The sequence below is a fragment of the Poecilia formosa genome, unplaced genomic scaffold (assembly GCF_000485575.1).
Source record: "Poecilia formosa unplaced genomic scaffold, Poecilia_formosa-5.1.2 Scaffold68, whole genome shotgun sequence".
Taxonomy (NCBI): domain Eukaryota; kingdom Metazoa; phylum Chordata; class Actinopteri; order Cyprinodontiformes; family Poeciliidae; genus Poecilia; species Poecilia formosa.
The window spans coordinates 1,628,442-1,641,006 of record NW_006800007.1 but is presented as its reverse complement, the minus strand read 5'-3'; the positions used below and the strand labels follow the sequence as shown (position 1 = coordinate 1,641,006).

The 12,565-nt window shown below is 41.1% G+C and overlaps 1 protein-coding gene across 13 annotated transcripts in view; it reads left to right on the top strand.

Annotated features, from left to right (window-relative positions):
- dlg3 (discs, large homolog 3 (Drosophila)) overlaps positions 1-12,565 on the top strand; it is a 108,348-nt gene that overhangs the window by 14,525 nt on the left and 81,258 nt on the right. For 4 of the 13 annotated variants that reach the window (XM_016672954.1, XM_016672953.1, XM_007555095.1 and 1 more), the window contains one exon: positions 603-713. In XM_016672954.1, coding sequence (XP_016528440.1) covers positions 603-713 — 111 coding nt within the window. Of the gene's footprint in view, positions 1-602; positions 714-5,760; positions 7,067-12,565 lie in introns of those variants that run through there. The other 9 variants (XM_016672952.1, XM_016672950.1, XM_016672949.1 and 6 more) reach the window with 7 other exon arrangements.

Below are 12,565 nucleotides of genomic sequence, written 5' to 3'. Positions count from 1 at the left end.
ACTGAGTTGGCTAACGTGAATTTGTCCTAAAAGACGAGATCAAACGGTGAAGGCAAGTTAAAAGCAAATGTCTGTTTCTTCTTTTAAACCCACATATCGTCTTCTCTCTCTGATGTGTTACTTAGCATTTTCTATTGAATTGTGAAATAATTACAGCTGAAACCAAATGTTTATACACATCAGAAATAGACACATAGCCTTCTTTCCTTACTGTTAGACTTTAAATCAGAATTAAACTTTTAAAATGTACGTAAATAGAAATAACACGAAAAATTAGCTGAGAAATAAAGGTGATTTGTCTTTTTCTAGAGTGTACATATCTGGTTTCATCTATTCACTAAGCTGTTTAGCTAAAGATCGTTTTGAAATTGGCAAGAATAGCTTACACAAACTATATCTATTGAAGAAATATTAAAAATATTGTACTTTTATCCTAAAAAAAAAGTCTTATTGTTGCCCTACAAATCTATCTTCTTTTCTATGCCTACTTCATCATGCTTATAATGGTGGGGAACAGGGGGGATTCCTGTCATGCAGAATTGCAGACAGCTCTTTAAATCTGTTTTATGAAATATAAGACCAAACCTCTCTGCTTGCTGCAGGACCAGGAGGATGAAGGCGTGTCTCGGGTTCGAGTGACCAGCAGGAGCAGTCCCCTCAAAGTGGAGCGAGTCTCTGGTGTTGTGGCACGCTCCCTCGTCGAGATGCCAAAGGTCAGTGGAGAAATGACAGAAATACTCACAATAAACTTGTTAAATAAACACAAATACATACATCTTCTTCTAATATTATTCTGCTAAGACATCACAGAAAGCATCTTGAACTATTTGAGTCTGCAAAGTATCAAAATACAACTTAACAGTCTTCCCTAAAATGCATCTGTTTGAAAGTGGCTCAACAAATTATTAAATCAGGAGACAAAATACATATGTATGCTAGCGTTATCAGATTTTTACAACACATTGAAGGTTACGGCGATGTGTTACAATAAAAACGTTCAAGAGGCATAAACGTTTTTGCAAGACCCTGCATGTATTTAAAAAAATTTAAATAACCAACAGATGTCACCTGAAAGGGATACTTTTGTTGAGAACGTCAATTTTCAATAAATGTTTCGGATCAGGATTTCAAGTGTCGGACTTTTTGCAGTGTCGGTTAGTTAACTAAAGGATCTCAGTTCTTCAGCTGCTGCTTTTGGCCTCGTATGAACCAACTTTTTGCCAGATAAACAAGATGTTTGGCAGTTTCTTCAGAGGCTGGCCAATATGCTTCTCACATGAGCAATCGGATCGGTTCTTGTCTTTCGTGATGCGTCTCAGTAGCCTGCCATTTTCCTCAGTGCTTTTACAGGCCCTTGTGTTCACATGCGTTCCCCATTACAACACGGCCAGTGGCACATGGCAGCACAGTGGCCGCAGGCGCTTTGCTCCTCAGCTGCGCCCAGATCTAGTGCAATGAGTGGGTGGTGGAGGTAGGGGTGTAAGCATGAGGATCAGGGGAGTTGAAGGGGGTTAAAAAAAAAAAAAAAAGAAAAAAAATGGGAGGGGTGCAGGCGGTAAGCACATGGGTTCAGTGTGCATGGATGATAATGGCTGCATAAGAATCCAGTGACGGCACAGGTTGTGTGCATGTTTGATCCTCCCACTGTCACGTTGGGGGAGGGAGGTGAGGCGCAGGGAATGGCAGAGAGCGAGAGGAAGAGTGGAGAGGCGGTGGTGGGGGGCGTAGAGAAAGATGTGGAGGGGGAGGCTGGAGAGTGATAGCAAGGCGGCTGAGAGGCGAGGGCCGGTGCAGTGCGGAGCTGGAACGGACACCCAGAGCTCAGCCTCCCCTCCTATCCCCCCAGTTACCATGGAAACCACATTCCTCCCCCGCCTGCATCCCTACAGACTGCTCTGCCGCTCTATCTCTCTCCTCGCTTCTCTGTTTTTCATGCTGTCTTTTTCATTCCTCTTTTAATTCGTGTCTGTTTTTTTCTCTTTTTTTTATTCCTCTCTTTCTTTCTTCTCTTTCTCCGGCGCGTGCGGTTTTGCACATTTTGCGTCAATGCACACTCAGCAAGCACACTGATTTCAGGTGCGTTGCACTCTGCTGTGGCGGGGTGAATAGGCAATTACAGTTTATTTAGCATTCCGCTGCACTCACAGATGCATAAGCACTTTGTTGTATTCTCTGCATCTCTCTATTTTTACTTCCCCTTCTGTTCAGCACCATGCTTCAGTAAAGCCCCCTCTAGTCATTGCATTTCTGCCCACACACAGGGCACCTTAGCTTCATCTCTCCTCTTCCATGGCATCTGTCGTGGACCTGCAGCACCTTCATCATATTTTTCCAAATACCCTCACCTCCCTGTCAGTTTTTAGCTGGTCTTTTAACCACCTACTTGTCCCTTTTCATAGCTCTTCTGCTTTCTTCTTTGTTCCCTTTATGCTTGCACAAAATCCACCATTTCTCAGTGGTGCAGCTCTGATAAAATCTCCCTCATTAACCATCAATTTTAGCTCCCCACAGCGGGTATATTTCCCTTTATCATTATTCTATCAATTGGTGGTGCTGGATTTAGTTTGTATAGCTGAGCAGCTGCTTTTTTCCCCCTCTAGTTAATAGTCTCTTTGTCACCTTCTTTTTCTGTATTTCATCATGAGATGATGCATAACACCACATTTCAAAAGTTTGATGCAATAAATGTAAAGTAGCATGTACACTATTGTTTACTGGTATTTTTTGCACATATACAACTTGCTTCTTCATTCTTTCCTGCAATAACTGAATGTTACAGCAGAGGCTTAGTGTGTTTTTATTAAGAACCTGCCCCTTTAAGACTGCCTCACTACCGACTGTCCTTTTATGGTCATACATCCTGTCAGGTGACAAAGGAGCAGTCACACAGCTTCTCAGAGAAATGCCTAGAAATGACTGAAAAGCTCAATGCACGGTTTGTGCAGTGGTTGGGTCTTGTAATGCTCGTTATGACTACATGAATGTGTGTGTGTGCATGTGCGCGTGTGTGTGCGTGCATGTGTGTGTGTGTGTGTGTGTGTGTTACAGGATGTCCAGGTGGGTTTATGTAATAAGGGCTGTGCAGCCTGGTTCTGAGCTGATAGCGTTGAAAGGGCTGCAAGGAAGAAAACGATTTCCTAATTTAATGCATCTTCTTTTTTCATTTGCCAGTAGATTTTCAGAGGGCACATTTATTTCAAATAGAAATCAATTTATAAAGCAGTCTAATTCATAAATTTACATAGCTATAATTGGTACTTGCAAATATGATAAAGGAAGGAATTGGGTTTCATTAAAATTAATCAGGATTAAACTGGAATGTATATAATTTCATATGAATTTGACCTTTTTGAATTTTGCCTAAAAATTCTGTTTTTTATTATATTTTAGTTTATTTTATTTGTTATTCATTGATAATTATTATGTAATAATGTTAATTTTAGTTTCTTTTTGTCATGTTTTAGGTTTTATAAACTACTACATTTTGGCAGTACTTTAATATTTAAAGAATAATAATTATTTAACATTTATTACTGATATAACAAACAATATTAACAGATAACGTATGTCCACACTGATCAATCTGTGATCATTTCTCTGTTTGCCTCCTTCTTGATTCTGCAAGGCCATATGTACTGGTTCTGCCTGTGAAACGTTTTCCATCAGAACCTTCATTTACTGTCATATTTAATAAGCTGGAATATTATGAAAATGTTTATTCATTTCATTAAACGAGTTTCTCTTCATGAAGCAGTTATATAGATTAATTACACTCTTTATTTCCCCCTATTTATGCATACAAATAATGAAAACATTTAAAATTAGGATAATATCCAGATATAATGCAGTTGGCCAGTTGATTATCGAATTAGAGAACTGCATTGTATATGTTTTGCATCATGCAGATGTTAGTTGGAGCCGGCTGAACTGAATGGAATGAATATTAATTGAACTGAACTTGAAATTTATTTTTGTTTTTATTTTGTTTTATTGGCATCACGAATGGACAGTTCTGAATTCATAAAATTAGTATCAGTTTTGATATTTTTGCTTATATAAATCTTAATTATTGTCATTATTATTACTATGGGATAATAATTATCACCCTTTTGTCTTTTCACCTCTCCCTGTATGAGTTTGTTTTCTTCTTCTCTTGAAGAAGAAACACCTACAAGATAAACAATCTTGTAGGTGGATCTTTATTCGTTGCTGAAAAATTCTATTACTGCCTCATTTTTTTTATTTTGCAAATCAATATACATCTGTTTTGTTTGCTCTTCTGATGGCTTTAAATTGAACCATAGAATAACAGCGGGAAGGATTAGTGGCCACATGCGTGCGGTCATGTGTGCCTGGATCGATATGCTTACATCGTTTGCTTCAAAGCTTCGCCTCGACGCTCTCGTTGACTTCGTAAGAGTTTGTGGCCGCATCCCCAGGCGTTCGCGGTTTCTGCATAAGATTGCACAAGTCTCTCCTTCTTCTTGAAGGAAGGACTAGGATAGAGTGAAAGAATATCATTAAAATGAAGTGAGTTACTGTTGCATGTAATTAAGTGTGGCTGAGCCTGCTGCGTGAGCCACTTTTGGCCTCGTCTTAAGATTCTGTTCGGTTTGATAAGAATGCTACTCTGATGTTGAATTTGAATCTGAAGCACACCGTGTTCAAATATAAGCACCGTAACATGCAAGGCTACATTGAAACACACGATGACACACCCAGCTCTGTTCCCCATTAATAATGCATACGTACAGGGCTTTAATGGCAACACTGTAACACTTTCCATCAGCTCCCTGCAAAGACAAACCTTTCACTCTGTGTCAGGATGTTTTGTATCCGGTTTGTGACTAAACTACAAATTCATAAGCATGTAAAGCGGCTGCCAGGCAGTCCTATCAAATTACTGAAATATAACTGCCACAGCAACATGAAAGCCATATAGGCTCTCCTTCTCTCCTTTTCCCTTCACACGTTCACACTCTCAATCTCTTCCTCCACCCACTCGAAAGCCAAAGCGTGTAATCTTATTGGTTTGGTACACATGTGTTGATGTCATCATTGTGAACATGAAATAATTCCCCTATGGTTCCTAAATGAGGATCCACGAGGGCAGATTTCTCCCACTGTGCTCCTTTTGACCACGTCTTGCAGAATAATAAAAAAGAAAAGATGAAGAATGGTTGAATTGTGAAAACTCTGTGATTATCTTATGCTTATGCTTTTTCTGTGAGATTATTTGCGGATGTGTGTTGTGGCACAGAGCTTCAGGATGGCCAGTGATGGCACAGGACAGGCGTTAAGTCTGCAGCTGAACTGGAGATGACCGGGGAGGTGGCCAATGATCAGTCGGAGGGACAGGGGTGCTCATTGTAAGTTGGATTTTGGCTGCACTGGCCTGATGAAAAACATGGATTAGACTCACTTTTGATGGATTATAGTCTGTGGTTGTCATTGACTGATTGCGGCTTAGGACTCCCTTGCTCTTTCTCTTGAAAATATTAAGAAAATAAACACATGCGATGCTTTTTCCCCCCCATTTTTCCCCCTTTTTTTTTTACTGTGGCGTACTTCGTGAAGAAGTGCCTTCTCACCCAAAGCGGGCAGCAGCGAGGCGTCGGTGTCGCTGCCCCTTTAAGAGCAGCTAGTGAAGCGCTCAGTCCTGTTGGTGCTGCTGCTGCTGATGGCGACGCTGCGAGTTGATTGGCTGTGGCTGTCAGGACTGAGCTGCTAGAGGGATGCTGCTATGAATCCTTCCCCCTCCTCCCTCGCTGCTGCTCCCCTCTCTCTATCTCTCTCACCAGCCTCCCTCTTGCTCGCTCGCATCCCTCTGAATAATCCACATCTAGGGCAAGCTGACTGAGAGGCGATCCAGCGCTCAGCTCCTCTCTGCAGCCTGAGAAAAGAGACAGAGAGCAAAAGGCAACGATTTTCAACGCAGGAGGAAAAAAAAACGTGAGATTTTTTTTTTTTGACATATCAAGAAGATACAGAATCAACAAAGGAAGATTTTCATTTGCGGATATCATTTATTTATACATATTGTTTATATATCTATATATATATTTGTACACACGCATATAGATATTTATATATATAAATATACATTTATCCTTGTACATATCTGTATTTGTGCTCGTCTGTTTATATTAATATTTTTATATGTATTTGTGTGTGTAAATATATATGATATATAAACAAAAGAATCTATATATCTATGAATTTATATGCGTATCACTGTGAACCAAGAGAAGCAAGAAGATATTTCTATCATCAGGGCTGGTCTCTGATTGCGTGGTGGCATACAATATCTTAAATATTTCCTTTGATCTTCTACGTCAAGAGGACAAAGACTACGTGCCCATTTTGTATTTTTTGTTTTCCTGTTGCTGCTTCCCATCCGTCTCAGTTTCAGCTTCTTTTTTTTTTTTTTTGTTCTCTACATCCACGAGGAATAAAGCAACCGGATTTGACCAAAACAGAGAGAGAGAAAAAGAAAAAAAAACACGATAGAGGGGAAAATCTGTACAAATTCCTGTGATTGGTGTTATTTCCTTCGGCGCTAGCGCTCTGCAAGCCGATCGCCGCGTGCCGTGTGAGATCTGAGGAGGCAGCAGAGACCGAGTGCCACGCCGCTCATCCCAGCGTCAGCCCAGCCAGCACAGCCAGCATGCACAAGCACCATCACTGCTGCAAGTGCCCAGAATGTTATGAGGTGACCCGTATGGCAGCTCTGCGCAGGATGGACCCCCCAGCGTACGGAGGAGACTGGCAGGCCGAGCCCTATGGATACCCACCTGGGTACGGGGGAGGCCAGACCTTGCCCCCTCCAGCCTCAGGAGGGGGTGGAAGCATGGGAGGAGGAGGAGGCGGTGGGGGCGGAGGAGGAGGTGGTGGAGGTGGCACTTTGGGGAGAAGTAAGGGCAAGATTATGTCTGGTGGAGGCCCTGGAGGCCCCAACCCAAAGGGCCAGTCCAAGTGTGGCCCCAAAGTAAACGGCAACAACTCCAGTGGACAAGGAGGATGGTGGCCTGAGTGCACCTGCACCAACCGGGAGTGGTACGACCAGGTAATCCGCTTTCCTCACTCTGTTAGGGTTTCGTAGAGATCACATAAGTGATTGCAATAGTGACAAATAAAATCAGCTACTTCAGTTAATTAAAGATACTTCTAATTTAGCAGTCACCTCAAACCCCCTCTCTTTAATTTGTTGACTGGGGTTCCTCTGTTGGAACAGGATGAATCTGGTTTCAGTGCACGCACATGGAGATGATCTGCATGTTTGGGACTAATGCAGATGACTAATGCCTATAGATTTAACACACCTACTGTGTGTCGTCAAAGGCTTACACTGATGCCGATGCCACAGGCTAAATGATTGTGTTTTTCTTTTATGCTTTCAAATTTAGATTTTTACTCTGAAATTAGTGTCCGACTTTCAAAATTAGATGAAGGAAAAATGGATTTGTTTCTGATCAGCTAAGTAAGGGATAAAGTCTCATTAGCAAATTGATAATGAAATCGATGTTTGACAGCAGTGTCGTTTTCATTAGGCAGGCCTTGTGATTAAAACAACCTCAGCATAATGAGATTGTTTTGTACCAAAAGAAATCAGCCTGTTTCTAAATGTTGCGTCTTACATGTTGCACAGAATGAATGAAACTAGCTTTTTCTTCCCCCCAGTGGGCTCCATTTTGTTTCCATTAGTGTCATTTATTTACACGTGTGTATATAAATGACGGTTAAGAAAAGGTCAGGACAGCTTCAGAAGCTCAGCCTTTAATTAATCAAGGTGCACGTATGTGAGCATGAGAGTGATCTTTGGGTGGGGGGAAGGGCAGCTTGGCGAACATGAGATTCAAGAAATGGCTCTTACTGTGCATGAGTATGTGTTTATGCAGTCTTGCATTCGCGGGAACTGAAGCCATCTGCATTGTTTGCATTGCATTGATGTCGTTTATGTCCGATTGTGGTTTGAGAATGAAAAATTGGAATATGGAAGGCAAGAAGAAAATGGAGCCTTCATCTGAGCCGCAAGCTTGCTGATATTAGCAGATTAAAGCTAATGAGGAGGTATTTCAGCTTTAGGGCCATGAGTGTGTTTTATTTTTTTTAGTTTCTGTAACGTTACATTCTTGCTTCATCCAAACCATCAGGCATTTTGAAAGCTAGAAACAAATGTGATTATGTAAGCAGTTATTGCTTATATGGAGATTTTAATGTCCATTAGTGGACTGCATCACGTATAGCCAAGACATTCATTCAGTACTAAAGTTGCACGGCATAAATTGGCTACAACTCGATAAAATATCTTTAAGTTGCACTGTTATTCATTCTGGGGTCTTGAGTTGGTTGAAAATGCACCACTAAGGAAAACGCCTCTGTACAGGATCTTTGCGTCTTTCTACGATGTGAATTTTCACCCCTGTACATGAATTGTTTAACGTGTCGCACGTGCCTTGAGTGCAACAGTAGCTACAGTTTATCTGTGACGTAAAGAGATTGAAATTCAGATGAGCAGTTAGGGATGAGTTGCAGGGTTAAGTGGGGTAAAAATGTAAAGGTTGAAAAGGAGAGAAATAAGCCAATAAATGTAGGCGGCGGCCCAAAAGGGGGGGTGTGGTTATGTAAGAGGAGTCAGTTGGTGGTGCTGTCAGAGAGAGGAGCTGGAGAGACACTGACACTACGGGAAAACATCTGTCCCTCTGTCTTCTACAACATCCATGTAAATGGCCAGTTTGTGTCTCCACTCCTGTCTGCGTCCAACATGACATGGCTAGAAACATACGTCTACGATCTGCCAATGTTGCTCATCCTTGTGGGAAAGCGTGAATCTGGCTGCTCTTTTCTGTACGTATCCGTAGCTGGAGAACAGGACATTTATCCATGAATTATTTTACTAAAAATAGTCACTAACTGGTGGATTAAACACCTTGATATTTCTGTTTGAGCTATTGATATGAAATTCACAACATATGTCAGTGAAAAAGCCAAGTAATTAACACATGCAAACAAATAAAAAGAAAATAAACTATATTAATGCAATGATGCAGGAAATAATTAAACACACAAAGAAAATGAGCTGCAAAAGGGCAAAGAAAGGCAAGAAATGAGCTGAATTACCTTAATTGTTTCTCGTTACCTTTGCAACCTTACTGTTGCAAAAGATATTGTTGGCATTATTGGTTAAAGATGTATTTCTAAACTATTATTAGTATTTCCAGTGATCCAAGTTAAAAGGACATAATTTCACCATTAATCTATCACAGGTGTTCCTTACAAGATTTCTGAAAGAGGAATAAAACAATTAAAAGACTTGTCATCCGTAACCCAGAGACCACATCAGTGGATACACCTGAAATGCAGAGGTAGTTTTACAGTAAACAGCATCATTAGCCTGTTTAAATGTTCCGCTACAAACTTTAAACAGCATCTAACAAGCTTTTTCCTCAGCAATGGACATTCATGAATACCTAAGTTAGTTTTTGTTCAGCAGCACCAGGCTTCACTTCTGAAGAAAAAGCTTGTCAGATCTTGCTTAAAGTTTGTTGCAGAACATTCAAATAGGCTAATAAAATAGTGAGAGCAAAATTTAAGCGCGCCATGTTTTTGCAGTAGGAGTAGAAGAGCATATCATTCCAAAAACAACCAACCAACAAGTAGGTTTGTAGGTAGGAACATCATGGTGTGGTGCTGGTTGTCAGCCTTTAATTGAGGGTTGAATGTAGTCTTTACACAAGTGTGAAAATGAAACAAAGGTAGATTTTCGTTGAGACATTGAGTCCACACAGCCACAGAAATGAACTAGTTTCAGAGCTCAAAATAAAGATGATAGACTTTTCCATTCAGTAGCCTTGACTTGAATCCTTTTGAAAATCTGTTGGAAGACCCAAAGCTCACACCATGGCAATGCAATGCACTCATTTATCCATAAACATGACGGCTTGAAGTTGTCATTCCAGTTTATTTTACAAAACGTCCATCCATCCATCCATTTTCTTTACACCCTTGTCCCTTAGTGGGGTTGGGAGGGTTGCTGGTGTCCATCTCCAGCTAACGTTCCGGGCGAGAGGCAGGGTACACACCGGACAGGTCGCCAGTCTGTCGCAGGGCAACACAGAGACACACAGAGACACACAACCATGCACACACACACTCACACATAGGGGCAATTTGGAGAGGCCAATTAACCTGACAGTCATGTTTTTGGACTGTGGGAGGAAACCGGAGCACCCAGAGAAAACCCACGCATGCACAAGGAGAACAAACTCCATGCAGAAAGACCGGGGACGGGAATCAAACCCATAACCTTCTTGCTGCAAGGCAACAGCTCTACCAACTGCACCACTGTGCAGTCCCTTTACAAAGCGTAATTTATAAATTAAATGTAATTTGATTCTTTGTGTGCATGTTTAACCCGAGTTCCTACCAACATCTGTTGTAAGTTTCATGTTGGTAGGGCTACCAGAATTATACAGTAAGTTGATGTTGATGATACGAACATCCCTCCCTGGTAACTACCTATGTTTTTGGAAACTAGCATGATGAAAGGCTGAAACCATCCTCATTCATTCAGAGACAAATGTAAAGCATCACTGCCACTCCTAAATAAATCTAAAGTCGTAAACATTTCATGTATATGTGAGGAAATCATTACCCACCCTGGCACATGATGATGCTTTATTAATTTTCCCCCCGTGTCGTCTATTTACAAAATGATTGTACCGCTTTTGTTAGGAGCTTGCTAGATTAATTATGGCTGATTTCAGCTGGGATTGTCAGAACATTCTTTTAAAACAAGAGCTTTTGAATTTAAATCTGAGGAAAGTGGAGACCTCAGTCTACTGGGATCATCCGTTAGAAAGCTCCCTCTTCCTCCCGCCGGGCTCCAATCTGTCTTTGTCTGTTCTCCAACTCTGTGGCTATGATTAGCTTTAAATATTAATCGGAGTTTACCTTATTTATTAGCATCAAGATTCAGTTAAAAAGTGCTCTGCCAGAAGTACTGTTCATAACAGACTGCGTAGTAGTGTATTAAATGAATGCACAGACACAGTGGGCGTTCCTTGCTTAACACTCCCATAGGTGATTACTACATGAAAGCCTTCAGGCCTTGATCAGACTGTGTGTGTGTGTGTGTGTGTGTGCTTGTGCTTGCGTGTGTGTGTGTTCTTGCATTTTTACAGTCAGATTGATTTATTGGTGTCATTGGTCTATACCAGAGGTTCCCAAACTGTGGGGCGCGCCCCTTAGGGGGGGCGCCGTGCCAATGCAGGGGGGGTGCGGGAAGCCGTCTGGATGAAAAAAAACCCCAAAAAAACATGAATGCTGTATGCGCTGGGTTTTTACCTTAGAATGGCCAACTCTGTTATTCCTAAGTCAATTTGATACAGTAGGGCAGACATGCGCACTACGCTTCGACTGGGGCTACCAAGGGACCAGTCCCTATATATTTAAAGCCAAGGGGCGGGACTGCGGCGGCAGCGTGTCGGGGTTGGTCCATGTTACGCAGAAAGCAATTGGGCGCAATATCGCAATACCGTGAGTGAAACAATGACTGGGGCAGCCTACTATATAAATTACTCGGGGACCATTTCTTGTTATTACACATACACATTTGTCGAATATGGAACAAATTGCGTCCTGTTTCGGTTCAATATGGGACGATTCCGTATTTTACGGGACGGGTTGCAACACTAGTCGACATATTTGTGTGAGAGGACATTCTCTGTTGTGAACTTAAATAACGGACTCTCACTTACAAGACATCTTGCGCATCAATACCGCTGCCTTTGAACCAGACCTGGCCTATGTGCTGCAGTCCAGATATCAGTATCACATTAATGCAGACAAGTCATTTGTCATTTACAATAAGTCTCTGAATAAATTTCGTTTTTGTTTTTTAAGATCAAAATAAGTCATAAATTCAGACAAGTTTTCAGTTTTCACTCCAGAATAATAAACGTTTAAAAATCTAATCATTTACTAATATGTCATATTTCAAATGAGCCCTGCACTTGTTGACATGACTATTACTTGCTCATTTTTCTGTTATTTTATTTAAAAATTCTGTAAATATTGAACTGCCATGGTGAGATATTTTTTTATGTTTCAAATGTAATTTGCACACAAGAGTATAATTACTTCTGTTTAACCGTTAAAAAAAAGTTAGTGTTAAAAAAGTGAAGTTAAGTGAATATTCAATTGCATATGATATACATGTTTCAAATGAACCAAAAGACATGCTTAAGATCGCTGAAATTAAAATAAAAAAGCAAATGTGAAACACAGAATGGCTTGCTGAAATTTGTTTACATATATTGCTGTTCTATGTAAAGAACGTCCGCCAAGGTCGGCCCCCTTACATTTTTAACACACCAAATCTGGCCCCCTTTGCAAAAAGTTTGGACACCCCTGCAGTAGGGGCTTCCGCACTTCCCATATCTGTGGCCGCTGTCACTTTTATCAGCAGTTAAAACTGTTTAATCCGTTGTTAACATGTGGAAACCTGTTTTTCCGAGCCGCCTTTAAACGCAACACGAGCGCTACGACACTGCGCTGGAGGAGA